This window comes from Nycticebus coucang, chromosome 1, assembly GCF_027406575.1.
Source record: "Nycticebus coucang isolate mNycCou1 chromosome 1, mNycCou1.pri, whole genome shotgun sequence".
In the NCBI taxonomy this organism is placed as follows: domain Eukaryota; kingdom Metazoa; phylum Chordata; class Mammalia; order Primates; family Lorisidae; genus Nycticebus; species Nycticebus coucang.
This window is the reverse complement of record NC_069780.1, coordinates 40409807-40436463: the sequence shown is the minus strand read 5'-3', so window position 1 is coordinate 40436463 and position 26657 is coordinate 40409807. Positions and strand designations below refer to the sequence as shown.

The 26657-nt window shown below is 37.0% G+C and overlaps 1 protein-coding gene across 26 annotated transcripts in view; it reads right to left on the bottom strand.

Annotated features, from left to right (window-relative positions):
* The window catches only part of ANK2 (ankyrin 2), a 687167-nt gene that overhangs the window by 201034 nt on the left and 459476 nt on the right, over positions 1–26657 (bottom strand). For 2 of the 26 annotated variants that reach the window (XM_053567768.1, XM_053567852.1), the window contains exon 1: positions 22324–22706. The exons of the other annotated variants lie outside the window; for them this stretch is intronic. In XM_053567768.1, coding sequence (XP_053423743.1) covers positions 22324–22458 — 135 coding nt within the window. In that variant the 5' untranslated portion in view covers positions 22459–22706. Of the gene's footprint in view, positions 1–22323; positions 22707–26657 lie in introns of those variants that run through there. 26 annotated transcript variants of the gene reach the window in all.

Below are 26657 nucleotides of genomic sequence, written 5' to 3'. Positions count from 1 at the left end.
CAGCATCTTTCTCTCACATTGGAAGCAATTTTTCTAATATAAACTATTCATATTACATAAGACTTACAGTGAAAATTGTATTTGCGTATTTATAGGATACTACACGGTCTCAGAGGAAATGTAGATTACTAAATACACACAATTTTGTTTTTTAACTCCAAAGAAAGTTTAATAAGAATCAAACTCTAGAACACTTTTTACTAGTTACTCTGATATCCAGTGAGGTTTTGCAATTGTAAAAATTCTGCATAATTCTATTTGATCATACGTTAAAAAGACTCTTCAGCATATGTGAAGGTTATTCCACTTTTCTTATCCTTTCTACACAATGTACAAATAGTACTAGTGTCCTTCAAAATGTTTACTACAAATCTAGTAAGACCAGATCTGGTTCAGAGATCTCAGTTGTTAAGTATTCTGGGATAAACATAAGGTAAGTCATCAGAGGAAACTTTATACATTAAAATAATTCTGGATATTCACTTTTCTATGGCACTCATTTTTCTGAAAATTGAATCAAAATATTAATTATGCAAATATCTTTCCTTGGTTAATGAGAATTACTACCATAAAAACAATAACAAAAACAAACAAATAAAACTTCAAGTAATAAGAACAAAAATCATAAACTAGAAAAGATAGTTGCAATGAATATTGGATAACTATTTTATACTTCATATTCCTGTGTGCCTTTGAAATTTTAGAAAGTACTTTATATACATGTATATATACATGCATACCTATGTATGTTCATTTTTAAAGCATTATGGAACAGAGAAATATAAATTCTCCAGTTGGTGTTTCATGACATGACAGAGGAGTTACTTGAAAAGTGACTATTGTGCTGACATTATCAATAGTTTGGCATCATAAAATACCTCTATTACTAGACTCATTACAAAAATGGTATGACAATGAGACACACTAAAACTTTCACTGAAGTGGGAACTTGAACAAAGCTAGGTGGAAACTTTCTTAGGTGCTTCTGATTCTGTCAGTTTCCCATTGAACATTATGGTGAAGTGAAAATTAAAGCAACTTTCCATAGGCAGAAAATCAATCGGTTTTGATTGCTCGTATTCTAGGCGCATTATGACTCTGAAATACCTACAGAATTCAGAAGCGCTGTACCAAATACATGTTAATATTTTCAGAATTTAATTGGGAAAATGGCAAGTTTCTAGATAAAAATATTTGTAGCTCATTTCACAACACTCACAAATTTCTACTGTGAAAATCAAAGTAATATGGAAAATATTTTTGCTATAGCTATAGGTCAGATCTCAAATGAGATAACAATTTGAGGGGCATCTTAAAACTTAAAGAACACCACAATTTAATGCTTCAGGTTTTTTGAAATGACCATTTACTCTCCAGGATGCCTCAGCTACATGATCAGAGTTAAGACATTCTGACGGCTTCAGTTAGGTAAACAACCTAACGACTGCCTGAGCCATTAAACTAACAAGAGTTAATGGACCTTCCTACAGAGTCTATCATACTTCCAGAGAATGGAATATAATCTAGTAGAATATGATTCTCTCACATTTATTACTGATTCCTCTTAGCACAGTGAAATCTTGTAACATTATGGTTTAAATTCACATACAACCCCTAACAGTATTGGTTGCACTGATATATTTGAAAAGTTCTGCTTAGTGTTTTATTTGAAATGCTGACTGCAAAGGCAAGCAAAATATTTCATAAGTCTTATGTTGAAGATTATGACTTCCACATAATATTCTCAAATATTTTTAACAACTAAAGTAACACGAAAATCTGTACTTCACATGCCAACAAGAAAAATAATCAAATCTAAGAGCTGCACATTGACAATTTAATAAGACATGCCAAGTCTCTATACTATTGGATTCCAAACACTTCTACATCACGGGTTTATCATCTCTAACTGGTGTTAATTGTGCATGAAATAATTAAAAGACTACCTTTAAAAAAATCTGTAGCCCAAATTTAATTGCTTTCCTAGTTTCTAACTATTTAGACGTCTCTGCAAAAATATTCTGCCAGCATCTCAGACACAAAATGCCCCACACAAATCCAGGCCAGAGCATAGAAGAGCTTATCGAGTTTTTATATATTGTACAGAAATTTCCAACAAATGTCCTTGTGAATCATCACTGGTCCTAAAAAGAGTTGGTTTTACAAATGAATAATAATCAAGTATAACAATATTTTGGTCATGAGCTTATAAAGCCATTATTTAATTCTTTCTTTAAGAAATATTCTTTACTCAAAACTCTCTTCGTTCCCTGACCAAAGTATTAAAATATTACAAGACGTTTGGGCACAAGCATCTATTAGAGTTCACCCCATTGCAATACTTGAGGATTGGGGTAACCGACCCTGCATCAGGATATGACTGACCTGTCAAGGCTTTTAGAACTCTCAGGATATGAAAACTAACCCAACCGAGTGAAAACATCTTTCATTAATTTTGTATTAGGCCAAACAGCCCACAGTGCTCATTTACTGTCGCCCCCTTGAGGTGGGCACCGCATTTTCATCCCCAGTGGTCTGATTATTCGTCAGCTTGGAGACCATCTGCTCTGCAGCAGGCTCACCACTCAATCAGAAGCAGCTTCGTGACACCCCACAGAGGAAGTGCTGACCACACCCCGTAGAATGCACATACTAAAAAGTGGATTGCCTTTTTAGCAGTGAATTATTCACGACTGAATAACACAAAAGATTCTTAAAAGGAAAGCTTCATCATGACACATAACATGGACACTATTTTAAAATAACTTGCATATGTTTTTCTCTCATGATGCATTTTTTTTCCACTGCTGAGATTCGTGTGGCCCCATTAAGATGTACGTGGAAATGTGGAAGGTTTCTTATTTCTAACAGTCTAGTCCACATCTGTAATTGTCAGACTGATTTTTCTAAGGGATGTCACTTAATGAGAGTTTAACAACCACACATGGTGACAACCTGACTCTACTTGTTCAAAAGTAATACTGAACTCGTTCCTCCTGTGTTCAAAAAAGAGACTAGTGTAAGCAAGGCTTTAGTTACTCAACTCAAGTGTTTTATGAGTACATAAGTTCTGCAACATTAATATTTACTCCAGAATAATATAAGAATTCAAATTCATCATTTTCCATTATCATTTCATGTCCCAAGGTAATAAAATAATTAAGAATAATAGACACAAAAACGTTGTGCCACCCTTAGAGTTTTTAATTTTTAAAGTATTTTTAATTATTGGGCATCAGGAATTTCAACATGATAAGTTGTTTATTAAAAATCATGTGTGCTGTATATGGAACCAGCACCTTGTACCTCATGATTGCATTATTGTACACAGCTATGATTTAATAAAAAAAAAAAGAAAGAAAAAAATAAGAAATAAAAAAATAAAAATAAAAATCATGCGCGTTGGGGGAAAGGAAGGGGGTCAGATAAGTTCCCACCTAATGGGTACAATGTAGGGAGATATGGTACACTTCTTGGGTGAAGGACTCAACTACAACTTGGACTTTACCTTACAAATGCGAACAACGTAACCCACTCACATGTGCCCTCATATTAACCTGAAATTTTTAAAAATGATTTGTGTCTCTAATCGCTCTCATTAAACTGCTATGAAGTTCATTGTTGGTATAAAAAATGTCCAGAATAGACAAATGCACAGAGTCAGAAAGCAGATGAGTGATTTCTGGGGCCGGGTGGCAGAGAAAGGACAGATGAGGGGGTGTAGAGAAATAGGGGATGACTCTACTAATGGTACAGAGTTTCTTTCTTGGATGATGAAAATATTCTGAAATCAATTTTGGTGATGGTTGCCTACCTGTGAACACACTAAAAACCATGGGAGCGCACACTTAAACACAGGTGAATTTTATTATATGTGATTTGTATCTCTATAAAGCTGGGGATTTTTAAGTTTATTGTCATCTATAAGATGCCAAAAGCCCATTTTTCTAATGTGCATGTAATTTTTGAAAATGTAATTCATTCCTCTCATCCTCCAAGGCCTGAGGGTCCCAAAGGGGCATCCACAGCTGTAGTCTCTATTGTGCATTTGTGACTAACAATACGGACACTGACCGCAAATGGTGAACGTTAGGAAAAAACTCCGACTTTAATAGCATCGTGATAAATAGAATACAGAAAGTCATTTCTGCGTCCACTTTCTAACCCCCATCGTGCCTGCCCAGGGTTTCCCAGCAGAGTCAATAAAACTTTTTAACACTATATTTAAAAAATTAAAAATGAAAGAATGTGTAATACATGTACTGTATAAGAAGGAAATCACCTCCCGGAGTTTGACTCATGGGATTAACTTGATTAAATTATTGAAAAAGATCCTTAGTACCTGTGTAAATATGCAAACATATTGGGGGGGAAAAATCACAGATTTCAATTTGCAAAATGTGGACATTAAATAGTCAAACAACAGGTTATTTTGATAATAAACAGTTTAAATTTTTTTACCAATCCTCTATAATAAGTTATTTCACTGAGAATCGGTGCCTATCGTATACCAGGGACTGTTCTAGACGCTAGGCATTAAATGCAAAAGAATAAACAGGATCCATCTCTTCAAAGATTTTAAGATCAGCCTTAAAGAGTACTGTAGCTGTGATAAGAACCAAGACTAGAAGTGGGCAAAGTGGATCCAGGGAACTCCATTTAGAGGCAGTCGGCCCAGTACTACCCTGTTTCCCCGAAAATAAGACAGCGTCTTATTTTAAGGTGTGCTCCCAAAGATGCACTAGGTCTTATTTTCAGGGGACGTCTTATCTTTCCTGTAAGTAGGTCTTATTTTTGGAGGATGTCTTATTTTCGGGAAAACGGGGTAGGGGTTTGTTTGCTTTACATTTAGAATAGAACAGGTACAGCAGTATGGTGTTCCATAAAGATTCCTGGTGATAAATCAGGTGGAAAACACAGACAGCGCCGGGAATAACAGCAAGTGCAATGTCGCAGTGGCACAGAAGGACATGGTAGAGAGAAAACTAAAAGTAATTCAGTAGGAGTTACGACCTTCATGTTGGGAACGGGAAAGTAAAATTCTACCAGTCAAGCAGGGGCCGGACCATGAATATACTGCTTTTCTATACTGTGCAGAATACAGTGTGAATGTTTTTTGCCACAACAAATAAATAAGGCGATGGTTATGTTAATCAGTTAGATGTAAGCATTCCACATTGTATATCAAATCAGCACATTGTACCCCATAAATGCATTAATGTACACAGTTACGATTTAATAAAGAAGTAAGAAAAAAAGAAGACTGAGTGTAAAGCCCGTAAGTGAAGGGACAGGAACAGGCAAGATCAGAATGTCAGCATTGAAGGGAAAAGAGAATGGAGTTTGTGAGATAATTTGGGATATTATTACAATAGTTTAGTGAGCAGTGTCTTTGGGGACATGCGAAAAAACTAAGAGATTTTGTCATATATGTAGAAAAAAGCTATCAGGGCGGCGCCTGTGGCTCAAGGAGTAGGGTGCCGGTCCCATATGCTGGAGGTGGTGGGTTCAAACCCAGCCCCGGCCAAAAACCACAAAAAAAAAAAAGAAAAAAGCTATCAAACTTCGAGAAATTGACTTTGAAAGACTACGAAAAAGAAGAAACTAAGGACAAGGTGGAGACATTTACCTGTGGTATGTAATAACTGACGATTTTAACAAACATCAAGAATTTGAAGAAACAAACTGGAGAGTAGAAGAGTTTGGTTTTGGACAGATTACATTTGAAGGGTTAGCACTGCAGAGGAGGGAATTAAAAATGCAAGACTAAAAGTCCAGGAGACAGGCACGGAATAAAGATATTGGCCTTAGAGGGACCTAGGAGAAATGGTCCAGGTATTTTTATATCCCTGGATTTTGCTTCACTCCTTCCCATTTCTCTGCTCATGAAAGTCCTAGTAATAAGGAAGGGCTCCTTGCCTCTAGAAGAGAACAAGGTCAACCTTGCATGGAATGCCAGGAGGTGCTGATAAAATAAGAAATTGCAGTGTACACACACACCCCAGTGAGACTGAAAGTTTTGTACAGGATGTTTCTTGTGAGGTCAGAATACTGATAGGCACACATCATGCAGCTGTTTTCCCATTAGACCAAGGCACAAATGACATGTTGGTTTATCTTCAATGGATGTGACCTGCCGTAACTTTCTAAATTCAACATTTTCATGCATAGTACCAACTACAAGAATCAGGAATATTTTGGGCTATTCAATCTTGAATCTATGTAAAGTATAGAGTTTATATAATTTTATAGTAAAATGTAAAAGGTGGGATGGAAAACTAGGATAGGTTTTAAAAAGAAAGGTGTTTGATTAATTATAGTACAAAGCACATATGGGGAAAAGATTAGTAATCAATTATATGTAGTTTGCAGAGGCTTTTGTAAGCATTTTAGCTTATACTACAAAATCCTTCCGTTGGCACTAAGTCAATAAAAACTCTTCTAGTTAATACTACATTTCAAAGAATATCTGAACCTCTTCTGAGGCAGCTTTCAAAACAAATTCTTCATTTGTTGGGGTAAGAACATTGGCATCAACTCTAAAGAGAATTTTGAAAAGTAAGGAAATTCCTAATTTAAACATAACTAAAAACAAAAGCAGGGTTAGTTAATTCATCTCATAAAACTAAGGGCTCAGATGTTCAAGACTTTCTATAAAAGAAAAATCAAGCTTAAGCCAGGCTTAAGGAGAAATGGAGAATTCTCTACCAGTTGTCTTTTATTGTTTGACTTCTACAGGGATTTGTACTAAGTGGGCCCTGTGAGTCTAGTTCCAAGAGCCCCAGAGGATGGCTTCTTTAGAACAGTCCCTGAATCTACCTTCAAGTTTGACCAAGTTCCTTTACCCAGGGGCCCCCTAACACCCTGAACATGCAATCATTTATAAATATGTGTTGACTACTAGTTGTAAGCATAGCATTGTGGTAGATGTTGTGCATGGCTCTAGCAAGATTCCCAATTTATCTGTTTACTTTTGGACATAGTATAAAAAGATAACATTAGGATCTTTTCTTGCAAAGTAGCAGTTAACTGTACCAGAAAGACCTTGTTCATCTACCAAATTTAACTTAGTTGAAATGCCAATTTTTAAAAAAGTATCATCATACAACACACCTTATCTATACAAGATGAGGGGTACCTTTGTCTCTGCAATTAAAGGGCAACATTTGTGAAACTAAGACATGTTGAGAATTTCATGTAAAAGATGTTTAGACTGTGCCATTTCTTATTGATTAGCAATGTTCAAAATGGAACCCAGCAGGTCATGTGGGACCAGGTCAGCATGGTGAGAACCTGGGGATACATCAAAATTCTATTACATCACCACAAGATACAATCCTCTTCAGCTGAAGGTGCTCCACTTTCGTTTAATCTATTCTCACATATGAGAATCATGGTTTACATTAGTAATTGAGCTTCCTACACTGAGAATACTTTTTCATAAATGTAACTATTAATTTGGTACTGATTGCATAAAGTAGTCCTTACAAAGATTTAACCGAAAGCCTTCTCTTGTAATTATGATTTACAGTAAGAGCATTAATTATATAATATGTGTTTTGGTTGGGTTTACTATGCTATTTTTTTTAGCATATTTTGTTTTAAGATAAACACTCTTCAAAAGGTAGATTGAGCAAGTAAGTCACTTCTTTGTCACTTTCACATGATTCATATGCGTTTATGCAGTTAGAGTGACTCTTAGTTAAAAATTTTAAGTATGGTAGAACCACCATGCATTGACCATCTCCTCAAGTTGACTTAATTTTCATAGACTCAACAAGCACCATGTGTACTCCGTGGAAATTCCTTACGTTGACCACCTCCACCCATGGGCCCGTTTGTTACAGTCTCTTGGGTGGTCAACTTTAGAGAGGTTCTACTCTGTTTTCTTCTAAGTATGGGCTGTCGTAACACATCATATTAGGATTCTACCTGCCTTCTAAACTTGCTTTTTAAGTCATTAGACACTACAGTATGCAATTTACTTTTATGTGCATATATTCTGGCCACTCAACTAGAATGCTGGCTCCTTGAAGGAATGAATAATTTGTACTCTTAATATTTTATTCTCATGCCTTTGGCTACAATATTAATAGCGAAACTTACTATGTGCCAGACGCACTTATGATCTCATTTAATCTTCATACATCTCTCAAATGAGAAAACTGAGGCTTCATGTGAAGCCTTGTTGTGAATTTACAGGTAAGAAGTGGCAGCGCTGGGGTTGGCACTCAGTCTGTCTTGCTCCCGAAACCACCCTTCATTACCATCTCCCCAACTCCTCCCCAAACTTCCAAATACCTTTTCACTTTTGACTGATAGGAGTGGCTGCTGCTTCTTCTTGCTTTGGAATGAAGCTACTGAAGCCATATTTGCGCCTCAAGGCTGATCTCCCTTGATGTCTAATTTCCCTTTCTGTGTTAAGGGCAGAGCCTGAAGTTTGAACCACATGGCACTGATACTTCTGGAATACCACGATTTCTTTTCTTTAATGTTGCTAACCCAAGAGTTGTGTAATGTATACATTATTTCAAAAGAATATTACGTATTATATTCAATAAGAGAATCTAGAACAATGTCTCTATCAAAATGATCACTATTCATACTATGTACGCAAAAAAAAAAAAATTTCGCAAGCTCCACAGCAACAGTAGGCTTCAAAGACAACACTTGTCCCTCTGTTTCTAAAGCAGTCTGCAGATTGTACTAGTTCATAGGGACATATTTCCCTGAATGGGATTTAAGTCTGGATTGTTTCCATGGCGGATGAAACCTCTCTCAGCTGTTCTCAATAAATCATCACACCTGCTGTTTAAATGTTGATTACACCTTTAAGATGTGATAATACTAAATATTTTCTTAGTATAAATTAAGTAGTAAAAATCTACCCGTAGTAAGTCCTATCCTCCAAACTGAAGGATTAGACAAATGTGAATATTAAATGAATTAAATTTTTATGAAACCTAAAAAAAATAGAAATATATATTCCATAAGAGTATTTGTCTAAAACTACATAAATTTCTGTATTCTTCTGCTTCTTTTTTTGGGGGAGGGGGCACTTACAATTTCCCTTCTTTTTAAAAGGTTAGGAGGATTATTATACATATATAACCTTCTACCCTTCTTCTATATGTTTATGTGCATATATATATACACCCATGTATTTAAAAAGTCATGTATATATAGTATAGTATGCGTGTGTGTGCGTGTATGTGTGTATTACACGGCTGCCTGGAAAGTATCCAGACATTCATGTCTCTATTTTTCATATTATATGACTGGATACATAGCCCTATTTATATAGCCCTCTTATATACATTTTTGCATTTTAGAACATTTGAAAAATGAATAAAAAAGAAAACAAAATTATGGCTACCAGCCATAATCCCATTAGCCAAATTTATTGCATGGTTTGATGTGTTTTCTAATAGAGTTTTTTTTTTTTTTGCATACATTCTATAAATGTGTGAGTTTTTCTAACACATATTTATGTATAGGTAATGCTTTTACAAAGCTGGGGCCAGGCGCAGTGGCTCACACCTGTAATCCTAGCACTCTGGGAGGCCAAGAAGGGATGATCGCTTGAGCTCAGGAGTTTAGAATGTCCTGAGCAAGAATAAGACTCTGTCTCTACTAAAAATAGAAACATTATCTGAGCACAATGGCAGGCACCTGTAGTCCCAGCTACTCAGGAGGCTGAGACAGGAGGATTGTTTGAACATAGGAATTTGAGGCTCCTGTGAACTAGGCTGAGGCTGCAACACCCTAGCCTGGGCAACAAAGTGAGACACTGTCTCAAAAAATTAATTAGTTAATTAATAATAAAAAATTTAAAAAGCTGAGATAATAATACTCTTCTACTTTTAAAAACTACAAAATAAGTGCTGCTTACAACATTCAAAAGTTTTAAAAGATTCTAAGTCTCATATAATAGTTTATGGATAGGTTATCATTGTTTTTAGCTTTCTCCATCATTAAAAAAAAAAAACCTAATGCCTTTGTTTTTATTATTTTTAAAAATGATATGATAGTTTTGGGCATAAATCTTTGTCCCTATCTCAATTGTGTCTATTGTTTAAATCCCTAAAGGTAGAATAACCACATCAAAGGATGTAGAGTCGTGGCACACACCGTTCACATTTCAAACTGTCCTTGAGAATAGTTAAACCAAAAGCTACTGTCAGCACCGTGTGTGGAACAGCCCATAGCAACACAACCATAAACTTAAATTTGCTTTGCATAATTGACATGTGTATCGCTGTAGTTTTGACTTGTCTTTTTAATTTTTGAAAAGTATTTTTTATTTTATATAGACAGGACAACATTTATGTTTTTTGTAATTCTTTGGCAACTTTGTTTAATAAATTAAAAGGTATAAATTTCTGCTTTTATATTTTTATTCGATTGCTTTTATGCTTTCCAACCCTGAAATTAAATAATTCTCATTTTCTTATAGATTTAAAAAATCTTTTTTAAATTGATTCCTTTTTCTTCATGTAATTCTTTTAATTTCCTAAAATTTACTTTGTTGCAGGGCATGAGAGACAATCTCATTTGAAATTTTCCAAGGAAGCAATTTCCTTCCAATTGTTAAAATGTTACAACCCCCTTTTAACTTTCACTAATGTCTTCTTTCAATTTCTTTTTCCTTAAAGAGCCTGCATAATGTATTAGGCTTATCACTACCTTTCTAATCCTGGTTCTATCACTTACCATGAGACGTATGACCTTGATTACTGAACTTAAATAAGCTTCAATTGCCAGTGTATATAATATATAGGATTGCCCGGGTTAAATCAGATAATAGGCATAGCTTCCTGAGAAGAGTGTAATAGTAGGCATCCAGTAAGGATATATTTTAATACTGACTCACAAAGCTATTCTCAGAAGTAAATAAAATTTATATTCTATAAATAGTATGCAGAATACCAGTACAGAACCTACCATATCACAGGGGTTTAATAAGTGATAGCTAATATTAATAATGAATATGGAATTCCCCACACATATATCTCTACATTTCTTTTATGTATTTATTTTCTTTATTTCTTATTCCCCTCATGCTTCCCCCTTCATGTTATCTTGTGATCCAGGTAGAACAGACCTTGTCCCAGTGCCCATAGGAGTGGAAAAGCCTGACATGGGCCAGAAAGCCGCCCAGCCCAGGCTGACAACGTCCATGACCAGGCTCTAGCTGTAACTTCCTGGGTCACATTGAAGAAAGGTAGTTGGCATAAACATCTGGATCACTGCTTAATTCTTTAATGAATTAATCGATGGGTATTCATAAAGCAACACCAAAGAAAAGACAGTTTCTTCCATGTGTATTTACACGTTATATAACAAAAAAGGAAGGAGGATGTAGACTTACAGAATTCATTACATACTTTCTTGAAAGGAATTGATTTAATGCCCAACGTTACAGACTGTTTAAAAATGCATATGTAACTTTTTAAACACATGGAGTATAGGATATTTGACATGTCACATCAGCTGATGAGGCCAAAAGAACTTTGTTAATCACGTCTTGTGTGCTACCTGACTTCTCAGGCAAAAGTGTGGCATTCAGCCAAGATATTATACCGCCTTCTATTCCAAGGGAAGATCCAATCCTTCAGAACAATCTTCCTGTTCAAGCTGGCTGCTCAACAGTGGCATGAAATTCTGCGTTTTTACATTTCAGAACACATTATCATAATATTATTTTAGGGTAGCTCAGTGCCCAGATTTCTGATGGGAGCTGACAAAGTTAACCAATGAATAAAAGAACCCCATATAGGTATGCAGCAATCATCAGTTTTCAGAAGTGGACCTTAAATTTATTCTAAGTACTGTGGTTTAAGACTACATTGTAACACAGCACAGACACTTCCTCACTTCTAAGGTAATGCGTGACAACGGCAGGAGGTGTCCCATGTCGCCGTGGTTTCTTTAATTACCACAAAATAGAGCTTGGCAATAAGTTGAACTAACCTGGATAAGAAGAAGCTTAATAAAGTGGGAAGTGTTTCTTCTTCTTTTCTGCCCTAAGTGCTGATGTAACATATTTGGCCCTGTCTCTTCCATAAAGTCAATCTCTCGAATCAAGCAGCGCTTATCATACTTTGGCGGAGCACTTAAGAGTTAGTTAGAGATAATGCTTAATCTTGTGGAATAAATTTTCTTGGCTTTCACCCCTGAGATTCTAATTCAGAAAGTCTGGAGTGGGGCTTAACCATCTACATCATTTTCAAACACCCTAGGGGATTCTTCCCATGTAGTGGTTCAAAAAATATGCTTCAGGAGGTGGGGCCATCGAGGATTAACTAGGTCTTTCATTCTCTGCATTTATTACGCAGTCCCAAATACAACTCAATCATCTCATCCATCAAGTATGACGTAAGCACACCAAATAAGCTGAATATTCCAAGTCATTTGTAAAAAAAATAATTATGTATCATGCAGGTAGGAATAAATTTGTGAGATATATATATCTTATTAGCAGAAAATAGTTTTGTCTTTTATTCCTGAAAAATGCCCCTTTCCTTTTTTAACTCTGGGGGGGAAGCTATAGAGGTTTTCAAAAGGACAGGATTTTACCAATTTTCCTATGTACTTTTGTGTTGGATGCCTAATAATTTCCTTCAGGAGGCCAAAAATCTAGAAAGATCTGATATGAAAGTAGAAAATATAAAGAGATTTCCACTCTAGTTTTAACACATTGTTTCTGCCTCATGAGAAACCTAATTGCTTGTATTTTTCTTTGATGAAGTGAGATTTCTATCTTAGACAATTTATTAGTCTTTGAGATGTGAGCACATGATGTGTTTATTTAGTAGAGATGTTATACTAATTTGAAGATAGAATTGCTACAGCAGAATCTAAGATTTACTGCAGAGCCCCCTTTTGTAACCCATTGATGATCGAGGTAGGTAAAGGATATAGAAAGAAACTCAAAATTTAAAACAGACCAACTACCAACAATATTCATAACTCATCAAAAACAGTTTCAACCTACCATCTCTATTAAACACCTGGCTTTTGCATAGCTTTTGGATATATTTCATTAGCTCAAAGTAACTATTGGAATGATTATACTTCAAATAATTATTGCAATATTTTTACTTTTTATAAGCAGATACAAAGAAAGGCCCAAAAAACGTTTTACTTAAAAGCCACATAAAAGTTTTATCTCACACACACACACACACACACATATGCTATGAGGGTAAACTTTAGAAAGTCAAACACCTAAAATGTTGACAATCACATGTCATATAATATGCCAAAATTTCAAAAAAGAAAATGAAGGACTTGGGGGAAAAAACTGGGTATTTCTAGTGGCATAATAAATTTTTATTAAAGGGGCATAAAATCCTCTAAAACAGCAACTAAAAGTGAGTAAGAGGATGGCAGATGTCTGTGTGGGAAGGAAGCATAATATGGTTGAAAAGAACTCTCTCCACAGAGTGTTCTCAGCTCCATCATTATGCATGTGACCTTGAAAAGGCCACTCTATGTACAGAGGAGCTAATCTTATCAACAAAAGAAGAAATATGACTTAAAAGTTATTGCATGGTTCAAATAAATAGATTAATTTGATTTGGATACACCTAATTGGAGAAAAAATATAATAGAAATACATCAGGTATTGGTTGTTTATATCACAGTTATTCCTCTTAATATAACGTAATCTTTCACCAAATTTCTTTAAAATGCAACCATTGCCTTCTGTATACAACTTGACATAGAGAATGAATAATAGTTCAAGAAAATTCATATTACTTGATACAGTAAGTTTTGTACAATTCATATTGTTTACCAATAGTATATACAATTGCAGGAAGGGCATGTTTCTTTTGTGAGCAGAAGGTTATAATTAAAACTTCTTAGTCACCAACTTCTTTAAATGTTTTCAGAATTGTGTTTGGTGCCTCCATCACCTGCTCAATTGTGATGGCCTCTGGTTTCATCTGGGGGGCGTGCCACCAAATGCCCCCCACTGGGTTTGCTGCCTCAGGTGATTTCCTAGTTGTGAATTCATTTATCTTTCCCACATGCATCTGTGGAGCATCTAGTAGGTAGTAAGCACATTGGCACTTCACAGACAAGAGACCGTATGATACACAAACTACAATCTCATTGATTCTCCTCAACCTTTGATCAGTGGTCTTTCACTAGTATATAGGTCAAATTCTAAATCTTGGCTTATGAAGCTCTTGGTCACCTGATCCCTCACTTCTTAACTAAATTGTATGGGCTCCACGCATGCATAGCAGAAACTGGGTATTATAGCCAGGAGGATTTACACCCTACTTCTCCATCATCCTGATGTCAATACTGGCTCTAAGTGTGGGGTCTTCACATAAAAGCTTTAAGACTTGACTTTTCTGCAACCCTGGAGCACGGAGTTTACACTGAGGTACTCTATAAGGCCCTGTCGGAGACTCCTGCCTTCTCCATCCCTGTATTACACTCCTTCAAGCCACGGGCACATGCCTTATTCATCTCAGTAGACCCAGTCCTGCTCAACGAATGCCTGGTTTTGCACAATTGTACTTCCTTCCCAGCAGAAGCCCGGATTGTACTCTCTTCCAAGATCTGCTTCAGGCTCCACTTTCTCCATTGGCAGGACAGATACTCAAAATTTAACAACTCGTTCAGCTCAGGCACCCCCAAATCACAATGGGCATGGGCCACACCTCTGGAGGGGCGGCATGGTCCTAGAAGCCTCTTGTTAGCCCAGGTATCATTCCCTTGTTTGCTTATTTGGCAAATGGCAGTAGGCTGGGGAATCCTGGTGAGGTCCGATTAGCCTCAGAGGAGGCAGCTTGGTGAGCTCAGAGCAGTAGCTATTTTAATTAGCCTGTGCAGAAGCATTTCAAACTGTAAACCTGCAGTCTCCAATCCCCAGGCCTTGGACCACACTAGCCCCTGACCCATTAGCCGCTCACATCACCGTCTGAGCTGTCCCTCCTGTCAGATCTGTGGTGGCCACTAGATTCTCCTAAGAGCACAAACCCTACTGTAAACTGCACGTGCGCGGAGTCTGGGTCCAGCGCCTGGTGACAATCCAGCTCCTGGGGATCTGAGGTGGAGCTGAGCAGTGAGGCTGGCGCTGGGGATCCGCTGCAAATGCAGGTTCTCATTAGCAGAGAGGTTTGATTGCACAGAGACTATAATAAATCAACCACTTGAAGATTCATATCAAAATCTTCCCCCCTCCCCGGCCCATGGAAAAACTGTCTTCCACAAAACTGGACCCTGACGCCAAAAAAAGTTGGAGACTGCTGCTGTAAACCAGGAGCACAGCTGTCCTGCTCCGTATCACCTAGATATCAGTCCGATTTGTGAGGCGTTCCCAGAGAACTGAGGCCTGCGCGGGGCCTCCCTTTCTTGGGCATCCTACAGGGACTCATTTCATCACTCGGGTCACCACCCAATTGTCTACTGCCTTTAGTAGTTAACTGACTGCATGTGGTTAAGCCCTGTTTCTAAAACCAGATTGTGAGTTCTTAAAGAAAAGTTGCCTTCTCCCTTTTCAATCTTCATTTCTAAATAAATCATTCAAAAATCTATTTCATATTTTTGACATGGTATACCAGAATGATTTTCATTATATTTTTGGCTCTTCTTGTGGTTAACACATCAAAACTACATTCCAAGATGTGGAAACAACCCAATTACCTATCAACTAACAAATGGATAAACTATGGTATATGTAACCATAAAACACTATTCAGCCATAAAGAAAGAGGGAAACTTCATATCTTTTGTATATACCTGAATGGATTTGGAGAACATGCTCGTAAGTAAAGAATCACATGGGAATGGAAAAGCAAATATCCAAGGTATTCAATATGAATGTGAAACTAGTGGATGAACAACTACATGCCCACGTGAGAGAAAAACACAGTTAAATCCAAGAAGGCAGAAGGGGGGAGAAGGAAGGGAAGAAACGGGAGGGTAAGAAGGAAGGGTGGAGGGGGGTGTCTAGTAAGCTCCAACCTCATGAGTGGAATGTAGGGGCCCAGGGCACACCTCCTGGGTGAAGGGTCAACTACAACTAGGACTTTACCTCAAAAATATAAACAGTGTGACCTAACCATATGTACCCTTATTTTAATCTGAAATAAAAATAAATAAAATAAAATAACTATATGATAAGTATAGAGGGTGGCCATAAAATTCCTGTGCCATTTAAAATAGCATGCAATTTCTTTTTTTTTTATTTATTTTTTATTTTTTTGTAGAGACAGAGTCTCACTGTACCGCCCTCCAGTAAGTGCCGTGGCATCACACGGCTCACAGCAACCTCTAACTCTTGGGCTTACGTGATTCTCTTGCCTCAGCCTCCGGAGCAGCTGGGACTACAGGCACCCGCCACAACGCCCGGCTATTTTTTTATTGCAGTTTGGCCGGGGTTGGGTTTGAACCCGCCACCCTCGGCATATGGGGCCGGTGCCCTACTCACTGAGCCACAGGCGCCGTCCAGCATGCAATTTCAAATTGCTCACCAACTTTATGGCCACCGTGTATGAAGAAATTTTCTTTACCTTTTATAAAACTGTTACAGAAAGTATTCACTATGCCATTTAAAATCTATTTCCATCCCCTTAAAGTTAAAAAGGGAAGAAAAGTTGTACTCTCTTGACATGCTGATACGCTTCATAGGCAAGAAATCATTGCCCTCTCTCTCTTATACATGCAGCCCCATTCACTCCCCTCCTCTTAATAAAAAGCTCTCCTGCACACAGTTGCATAAGCCAAAACCAGTTTTTTCTTTTATTGAAAAGACCAAAGAACTCTTTGATTGAAAAAATATATATACACGTATATATCCTGAATCTGATCACTTCTCACTTCCATTGTAAATACCCTAACCCAATCGTGCATCATTGTTCACCTCGGGGGTTTAAACTCTGAGATCAGTTAAATTGGGGTTCCTTCTTCCGCTGTGTCTGAACTTATGATCCATCCTTCAGCCAAGAGAGGGAAGAAATGAGAGCAGGGGCAGGGAGGGAGGGGAGAAGGAGGAAGACAGGGGGATGGAGAGATCTTTTTCAAGCATCAGTGAATTCCCATCGTTTCAGGACTAGACCCCTCCAGAAGCTTCTCACTACGCTTTGAATGAAATCCAAAATTCTTTAGCAAGACCCACTACAACTGAGAAAGAAAGCAAACGTCTACCAAGGGAGGCCCATACCTCCCTGTCGTGTCTCCTGGCTATCATTCTCGCAGTTCACTGTGCTTCAGTCATGGACGGACCAACCCCCTTCTCTCTCTTAAACATGCTCAGTACATTCCTATAGCCAGTCAGCATACTTCCTCATCCCCCCATAAATGTTTGAAGTCTGTGTCTCCTACTATAGGAACTGGACTCTGCCTTGTCATCATGATATGGCTACTAGCATTTACAACTATACCCACCTCAATAAATATTTGCTGATTGACTATCTTTTGATAAAAAAAAGTAAAAGTAATGAGCTGTTATCACAATGATAATACCAGGATTCACGGCTCAGGGTCCAAAGTTACAAGAAAGGTTACAGAATTAAGGTAAAGCGGCTTATAAATAATGAAAAATTCTCTACTACAATTGGGGAAACATGTTAAAATAAATGAAACACAGAAGTCTCTGAGACCAAACAGGGAAAAAGAGACCAGAGTGATAATTTGGTAGACAACCTGAGTCATGTCTGCGCTGAAGCATCCCATTGAAGGTTTGGTTCTTGGGACCAAGCAAATTAATTTGTCACGATAAAGAACCTACAATAAAAATAGATAATCTCAAGGCAAGAAAAATATAGACTATGCTTAGAGCAATATGCAAATTTATACATGATGCCATAACAAAAATACAAGCCAAAGGAAGAACATAAAGATACATTTCTGATGCTGTTTTAAAGTGCTGCTTTGCACTTTGCCAAAATATAGTTAAGAATCCACCTCTGGGGCAGCATCTGTGGCTCAGTGGGTAGGGCGCCGACCCCATATGCCGAGTGCGGCAGGTTCGAGCCCGGCCCCGGCCAAACTGCAATAAAAAAAATAGCCAGGCATTGTGACGGGCGCCTGTAGTCCCAGCTACTTGAGAGACTAAAACAAGAGAATCGCCTAAGCCCGGGAGTTGGAGGTTGCTGTGAGCTGTGACGCCATGGCAGTCTACCGAGGGCGATAAAGTGAGACTCTGTCTCTACAAAAAAAAAGAAAATAGAATCCATTTCTCTGGAACCCGGCTGGACCCTGGAGGATCCTGCTGACTCACATCCCAGAGCTACCCAAGGATCCAGAACAAAGTCTGTAAGGCATCTCTAAGAGCTGCTTCCTTCACAAGTGTCATCTGTGTAAATAAAATGGAAAAGTATTGAGAGATGATGCATTTTCCTCCTTTGTGATTAAAAATTTAGAAGCCTTACTAGGACTAAATAAAAAATTAAGAGAAGCTGAATTTTATTCTCTACCCTCTCTTGCCTTACATTCTTCCTCTTTGTTGGAACTGTCAGGTCAGGTCAATTGCGAGAATAGCAGATCTTTGAGACTCTTAAGGATTAAAGTAAGAGGAAACCGCATGTTAGAGGAAAACCGGGACATGCTTGTGAGTTACATTCTCATTAGAAGGCAGACATTTTCTCAGTGGATTTGCAAAACGTTATCTGGTGTGGGAGCTCTCTACTGCCCTTGAGGATATGAGTGAAGGAAGGAGCTTTTGGTTTGACGGACATTTATGGTAGACGGATCAAAGTCCAGACCAGCCCAGGTATCTGGAACAGGGGTGCTCAGAACACCAGCTTCATCTTTTTTCCCCTGTAGATATCATACTTCCTTGCTACTAGAGTCTTCATTGCACTGGGCAAAGTGAAAAACAAGAAACTGTAACCAAATTTGAAATGTATTTTAAATTGCATTTCAAAGACTTAGAACAATTGACAACATTCCCAGGAACAATTATCAGTCTCAACACAATCTTCCAAGATTGTGTTGGAGGGATATTTATGGAATTTTCAATTGCTAAATTTTTCTAATACTTAGTTTCATTTTCTATAATTATTTTTGTATAATTTCTGTGTTTAAATATAGAGAATATCTGTACATTAGTCTGAACTGACATGCTTTCCCTTTCTTAAAGCCTATGTGTGAAATAGGCTAATCTTACATTTTATATCTTTATTACCTTAGGTAAAATGGTGACTTGTTTTAGTTTAGACCTTTACAAACTAGAAAAAATAGTAACTGACATTACTATTTGGTAATTTAGTGAAAAATTTAGTAATTATTGGAATATAGCCAGGCCCAGTGGTTTAACTATCATCACTGTCATCTGAGGCCACATTTACGCTTCTATTAGCAGAGATAAACAGCTATCACAAAGTTTGCGATATTCACTCTCTAACCCTAAACTCGGCACTTAAATTTAAACATTAGTTTGTATTTGCATTATACAAACTTAAATACACTTACATTTAAACATCAGTTCGTATATGCAACAATATACTATCTTTCCAGTTACAGGGTTTTAAAATGTTTATGGCATATCAGTTGTTCATCTTTTATACTGTAATTTTAAAATTTTGCTTTAAAAACTTAAAATTTATAATACTGTCAAAATAATACGCAGTTTTATTTTTCTATAATGATTTTTGTATAATTTCTGTGCTTAGACATATAGCATATTTGGACATTATTCTGAACCGATAAGCCTATGTGTGAAATGTGTATATAAAATAATATTGCTCAAGGGGAAATTATTTTTGTTTGCTTATTTTCGATACAACCTTGATTGATTTCTCCCTCACTGCTATACTTATCTAAACAAATAAAGTCGTAATATGCAAAACTTTAAAGAAAGCTTATCAAAAAGAAGGAAGTATTCATTTACATGAAGTTCAATAGTTTTAGTATCTTAAGTTTATACTTTTTATTAGTTTAGTTTGACAACAAATGAAACTGGAAAATTTATTTATTTGAAACTTTTAGTCTGACAACACTATGAACTCTACAAACTGTTTCTAATCTTTTTCCAAAAAGAAAATAAACAAGCAAAAAAACTGTTTCTATTTTTCCCTTCAAACAAAAAAATGTTATAATTAAAGGTTCTGAAGCCCTTAACAATTATTTATCCTTAGGTGAGACAAGGATGAATGCTGGAAAGTGATTAATTAAGCAATGTATAGATGAGTTAAGCGGTAAATACCCATTTAAAAGTAAAGAAAGATGGTAGATTTCTTAAGTTTGGGAAACTTGAGCTATCTAGCACCACATATTTTTAGCCATCCTTGGTATTGTGTTAAATATTAACTTTGGAGGTGGGGGAGAGTCCTTGGCCAAAAGTAGAGAAATTCTGGGCAGAATATACTTCGAAAGATAGAGAACAGATCCATTTCCACTTCCGCCATGCCTTTTCTATGTCACAACAATTATATGCTCTAGTCTATAAAATTTTTGGCAAAGATTTTATTTGATGCCTAACAAGTTATATGTATATTAATTAATTCAGAAAAATCAGATTGTATACTTTAAAAAATCAACTCATCCTTTTTCTCAGGGCCAATATCTACATTAATAGAAACAGAAGAATTTTAAGAAGGCAAGGATGTTGCCACTGAATATTTCTTTTAAAATGTTTTCAAATAGTTTTCTTTACTGTGAAGTTTTGAATGAATTTCTCATTGTAGCCCTTGGGCCTCAAAATCACATCAATACTTGCTCTTCTTTACCAAAAAGAACCTCTCAGTTCATCAAGATGTCAATATGTCTGGGCTCTACAACTTAAAAATACACTTTTATAGTCAGTTCTTAAAGTACCTCTCATTTCTTTTCTTGGGTGACACCTTTTCTTAATAATTTTTAAAAGGTTAAAAAAAACAAGTAGTACACTTGTGTTGCACAACCTAAAAATACTAAAGGAATTATTAACTAACATTTTAAAGAATGGTCTAAATTCTACATTAATATAAACAAAAATCATGAATGTAGAAACTAACTTTTAAGCAAAGTGATTAATTCTTACAAAATATATATAAATACTACAACAATGCAAGTGTGCAGAGTTACCAGTTCACCTGTTTGCACCCTCAGTTCAGAAAGCTGCATTAGAAGTGACAGCTCTAAGAAAGTCAGAGCGGCTCTGCTGGGGGGTATGAGGAATTTAAACCATAATCCAGAGAAATGTGACTGCTCCTGGTTACAACCGTATCTATGCGTTTGTTAAGGCAGGTAACCCGCCTCCGGGGCACCTGCCTTCCCCCACCTTTCTCTTTCTTCTTTGGACTGTAATGCCTTCCATTTGGGAAGTACTGGCCTCTTTGCCCTTAACATACTTTCTGTTAACTGCAAACATTTGCCCTGCATGTTGTTTTTATTGACAAATTCTTAGCTTTGGTTTCAGTTTCACTGTGGTCTGACAGAATCTCAAGGCTAGAAAACAATGAAATTCCCCCTAGTCAGAGTAAAAAAGCCAGAGAGAGTAGGGCACCCCCTTTATTCCTCAGATCCTGTTCCCACTTGGGAAATGCCAGGCCAGAACGTAACAAGTACAAAGGCCTCTGCGTCTCTGACTCGAAGTCCTACATCTTAGTTTCATGGTTTTATTCTGAAATAAATAACTTAGAATAAGGTCAAATTCCTGAATCTGACAGATCAAAGATAACTTTATTCTCCAGCAATATGAAAATCAAAATATTTCAGAAAGAGATTCCTGGCCAAAAAAAAAAAAAATTACAATAAGCCTTTGTACCCATTTTAAGGAACAAATCATGCCTATGAATTATTAAAATCTAAAACTCAACTTGAATATTTGATTGCTCAATATTTAAGCCTTTTTACAAACTATTCTCATCACAATCAGAACAGTATTTAAGGTCTTTGCACTGAAGTTAGACAAATATTAGAAGCAAAATGCCTTTTTGGGGTGAAGTTGGATTTCTAAGTGATTGTGTGCTTAAAAAATATGTTCTGTGACTGGAGTAAAATGAACTATACATGAATATATAAATAGACAAGATAATTCAATTGCCTCAATGTAAGTGAATCTCTACAACAAGTCACTCTGTAATAATACGTACGTTCACCTTTGGACACAATTTCAAATTACAAGGACTGTGTCACTGCTCATTCCCAAATGTCAGTTCACAGTGAAGACAGCTAAGAGAAAGAAACATGTGGCATTGCGGGCAGGAAGAGGAAGCAACAGCACGCCACTGAGCCAGAGTTGGCCCGGTGGTTCAATCACACCTGTTCGGCCTGCCAACTTCCTTCCAGGAAGTTTAGAGGTTTGACCAATGAGGTCCACTGTTGATTCTCATCCCAGCATCCTCCCTTCCTCCTCGTTTGTGACCTAGAACTTACCCGCACCCCAGGTTCTTTGGCGTCCTCACTGTTACAGCCATAGTAGTCTGGAGTTTTGTCCAGTTCCTGCATGTTTCCTTGCGCTCTGATGCTCTTCTCCGCATGGCAGGACGAGCACAGGGCTGCATTGCCCATCTCAGTTCTACAGTTCCTGCTGGCCGTGGGCCCGGCCTTGCCCTCTTCACTCAGTCCAGGGCTCCCAAGGGTCCACTAATGTGGGCAATTCATCAAGAGGCTCCCTGGCTCCTCTGCTCAGTTCCCCCACATGCCCCTCACCAGGTTTCCCCATCTGCTGGCTGGCTTGCTGGTGTCAGAGAGAACTCAAAACCCGGCAACTGCAGGCTGCCTTCAGTGACCATTTCCAGTTCAGGCGCTGCCAGTCTATTTTTACACCTACCAGGCCAGCTATGCATGTCAACGGAGGGCGGGGGTGAGGAGACAGAGAGCAGGGCTGGAGGGGGGTGGGTGGTGGGTGGTGTTTTGTTTTTCACCATGCAAGCAGCCTGCCTTACACATGGACTTAAATTCCTGCCATGTAAAATGTCTCTGCATAACAGAATTTTTGTATTACTCCATGAATGCCTTTTGAAGCCTTGGATTTCCTCCCCTCTCTGTCTCTGGATTCACACAGAATAGTAAATCTATTAATGACCCTGTTTATCTGCAGAACAGATACAAATGATTTTTGTAATTGCTTAAACCAAGTGGCATCCACTTGAGTTGCATATACTATCTTTTTAATTCTTATTTTCAGAAAACAATCAGCCATCCTTTTAGCATTTAACACTCATTGAAAACATACCAATCAAAATGGCTCTTTGGATACTGGTATGGAAGTTTAGATTTTTATAAATTATGTAGTTTGTCATTATTCATTATTGTGCCATGCAAGAGCAAACATTCTGATGCATTTACAATTCTTTTTAACTTTTAATATTTTGAAAATGTTTTCCACAACTTTATGAAAAATAATCAAGGTGGCTTTCAATGCCATGCAATCTTTGGAATCAAACTACAAATGTTTGAAAGAAATTGTTTCCCGCTAAGGTAAGGACAGCAAATATACAGTAGATTTGTAAGGCCAGTTGTAATAAAAATAAAGGCTTTATTATAGACTATTCTGGATTAAACTTTATTCCTCCCATGAGGGTTTCCTCTAAAACTATGTACATAATTATTTGAATATTAGTCCTATCCTTCCTCGTTTGTTATTTGTTGTGTGTGTATATATTTGTCTTTCAAATAGTTTTAAACTACTCAATGCAGTGTCTTGACTTAGAGATTCGTGTCATCCATCCACATGTTATATATTAAATATTAAGTGTTTTAGAATGTATTGAATTAATAGCAAGCATTTGAGGAAAACCGGATGTGGAAGGTATTTTGAAATGAACATTTGATAGACCATCAGTCAACATTTGATAGAACATTCGATAGACCAAACTTTTCAATTTGTCATTATTTGTTTAAAAAATAAAAGCAATATTTTTTAAAATTAAAAACAGCATTCCTGAATTATCATTCTTAGATTTGAGTTCACAAAGCCCTAGACACTAAAACTTGAGAGTGGTGTTTTGGGATTGCTGCTTTTCATAGGGCCCCAGGCTGAAATTTGGTTCTGAGTTACACTTCATTCTAGAGCTTTATGAGCCTCAAGCATGCTACATACTATAAAGATTCTATCCCCACACTCCAGACTCTGAGAGGCTTCACTACGATTCAGTGAAATTATTTTAACTTCTCAGACATAGATAAAAGCATCTTTTAAAATCACTTTTCTTTTAATTACTGACTGAACCAACAATAGTATGTCAATAATGGGAGGGGGAACAAATAAGTTCTCCATTCATGTTGAGGAGCAGCATGACCTAAACATTTTAAATATTAAAGCTTTAAGTGGAAGGATCCAGAAAGACAAGACTTCAATATCAGCAACAAAATTAGACTGTTTGCTGAAATACATCAAGCAAAGCCTTTCATGTTGCCTGAAAATTTTCATGTAGCCTAAATTAATTCATCATAAGATGGTAATTTCTCCTCAGATGTTCCACATACTTGAACCATGTTGTGGGAATTAAGTTATCTATGATGTTCAATGATGTGTTTCTTCTAGAAGGATGACATTTTAACTTTCTCTTTTTTCTCTAAGGTTCACAGAGCCTATAGAAGGCCTAGAGTCCACAAAGTCTTCCAGTGGGTGCTTCTTCTTGGAAATATATGAACTATTTCATTCAGAATATAAACCAAAATAAGAAGGTAAACCAAGATTTTTTCCAGTTGTTGAAAGAGGTGCGCGTTCCCCTCACTTTTAGAATTTGTTCACTATTTCTAAAACATGAAAATTTAGTGCTTAACGGAATCTTTGATAGAGACTTACACAATTTAAACACTGTAAAAAAATCCAAAAAATGATCTTTAGCCTCCCACTTCGTTCTGGAAGTGAGATGTGAAACTCTGTACTTACACATGGAAAAGAAACATTTAACCACTCCAGGTTGGGGAGATGTCCCCAAGGGCTAGATGAACAATTCTAATGGGCTTTACCAGCATGAATTACTTCCTGGCATCTTTCTGTCTCATTAATATATCACCCATTGTACCACCAAGCCTTTGATCATGCTTCTCCTTCAGCCAAATATGCATCCCCTCCTTCTTCCAGTCCACCTTTCATTATCTCCTTCAAAGCTCATTTTAAAAACGTATGTTCCCTTTCAAGTCTTCATTACACCTTTGTTAGTCCCTTACTGTGTTCCAACATCTTCATGAATTAGGTTGAGGCTGCTGTCACTTCTCATTCTTTTCCATGATTCGCTTGCTTTCTGTCACTGACCACCTCACAGACCTAACTATGCACCTTGGCATTAAATGTTTGTGAAGTAAATGAATAAAAGGCAGCCATGGATAGAAGCCCAATTCATAATATCAATATTTAACTGAATTACACTGACCTCACCCACTTTTTTTTTACACATTAACAGTCGCAGATTTAATAAATTTTTAACTATCTTTAAGTGGGATGAATCTTTAATTTCATTTCTCTATTTGCAATTAATATTCCTTTTCATCTTTGAAAAAAAGATTAACTCCATTGGAGGTGAATTTTCCTAGAAAAGAAACTAGAGTGCTTTTTTAAGAAAGAAAACAATGCAGAGACTATGAACCAAAAAAGTAACATGCTGACAGCTCGGAGAAGAGACTTTTTCTAGATGACCACCATTCATTTTCTTCTATTTCTATCTCTTCATCTCTGGGACATCTTCTCATTTTCTCTCCAATAAAGAAATTTTCTGTTTGTTGAATATAATATCCATATTCCTACCACTGGGGCTGCCCAAAATACACCAGGTAATGATCACTAATGCCCACTGCCGAAGCTTAATGTCTAAACAAGAGTAGACCAAGAAAACACAAATGCAAACCCTGGTGCTCCTGTGAGGACTGAAAAGTCCTATTCTCTGACTGAACAGATTTCATTAACCTGGAAGACATTAGAGCTATGAAAACAGAATTTCCAATGAACAACTTCCTATATGTGTTCACGCCAAACTTTGCCAGTGATCTTATGCTTTCTGATCAAAAATAAAAGCATGACGGGTTTGCAGAAGCTAAGACATTTCAAATCCTATCTCCTAGTGGTTACCAAGAGTTCTACCACACACTTTGGGCCCAAAAGCTTAAGTGATGTTATAACTTACATATTTAACATTTTGTCAAGCAGGAAAGCAAAGTTAGCAAATACTGTGCAGCACTGTGTCTTAATAATATGCTGGTAGACAGCTGTGATCTCTGTAGATATCTGACAAGGAATATGCTTTCTGCCAGGTCAGAACAATGTCACACTGTTCCTCAAAAATTCTTCAAAGTCATTAGGGCAAATTACTCAGAAAGCAAATATTTGTATGTTTGACCACATTTAGAGCAGGATACTTGAATCTGATATAGGACTTAGAACATGGACTTTAAAGCCCTCATCATGAAGTCACATAAACGCAGTATCTTCGTAAATCCCCAGGCAATTTTACCGCTATTATTTCATCTGCCTTGCTGTGCTTTGGATCCATTGTAAGAGAGCAATGATTAAGGACTGAGAACAAAAGCTGGCTTCTCAGCTGTAATGTTCTGAGAGACTCTACTGAAGTCTCTGTGACAGCAAACCCGAAAATCATTCACTGCAGATTTAAATTTCCCCTTTTAAGTAAGAAGTAATGATTATAGAACCACCAGGAAACTAAGACTTCAGAGAATAATCGTCTTGGTGGTATAACTGAACCTAAAGAGTTGGAACATAGCTGCTGAAGTGAAATTGTAAAGAGACCTCTTAGGTAGGAGTTACT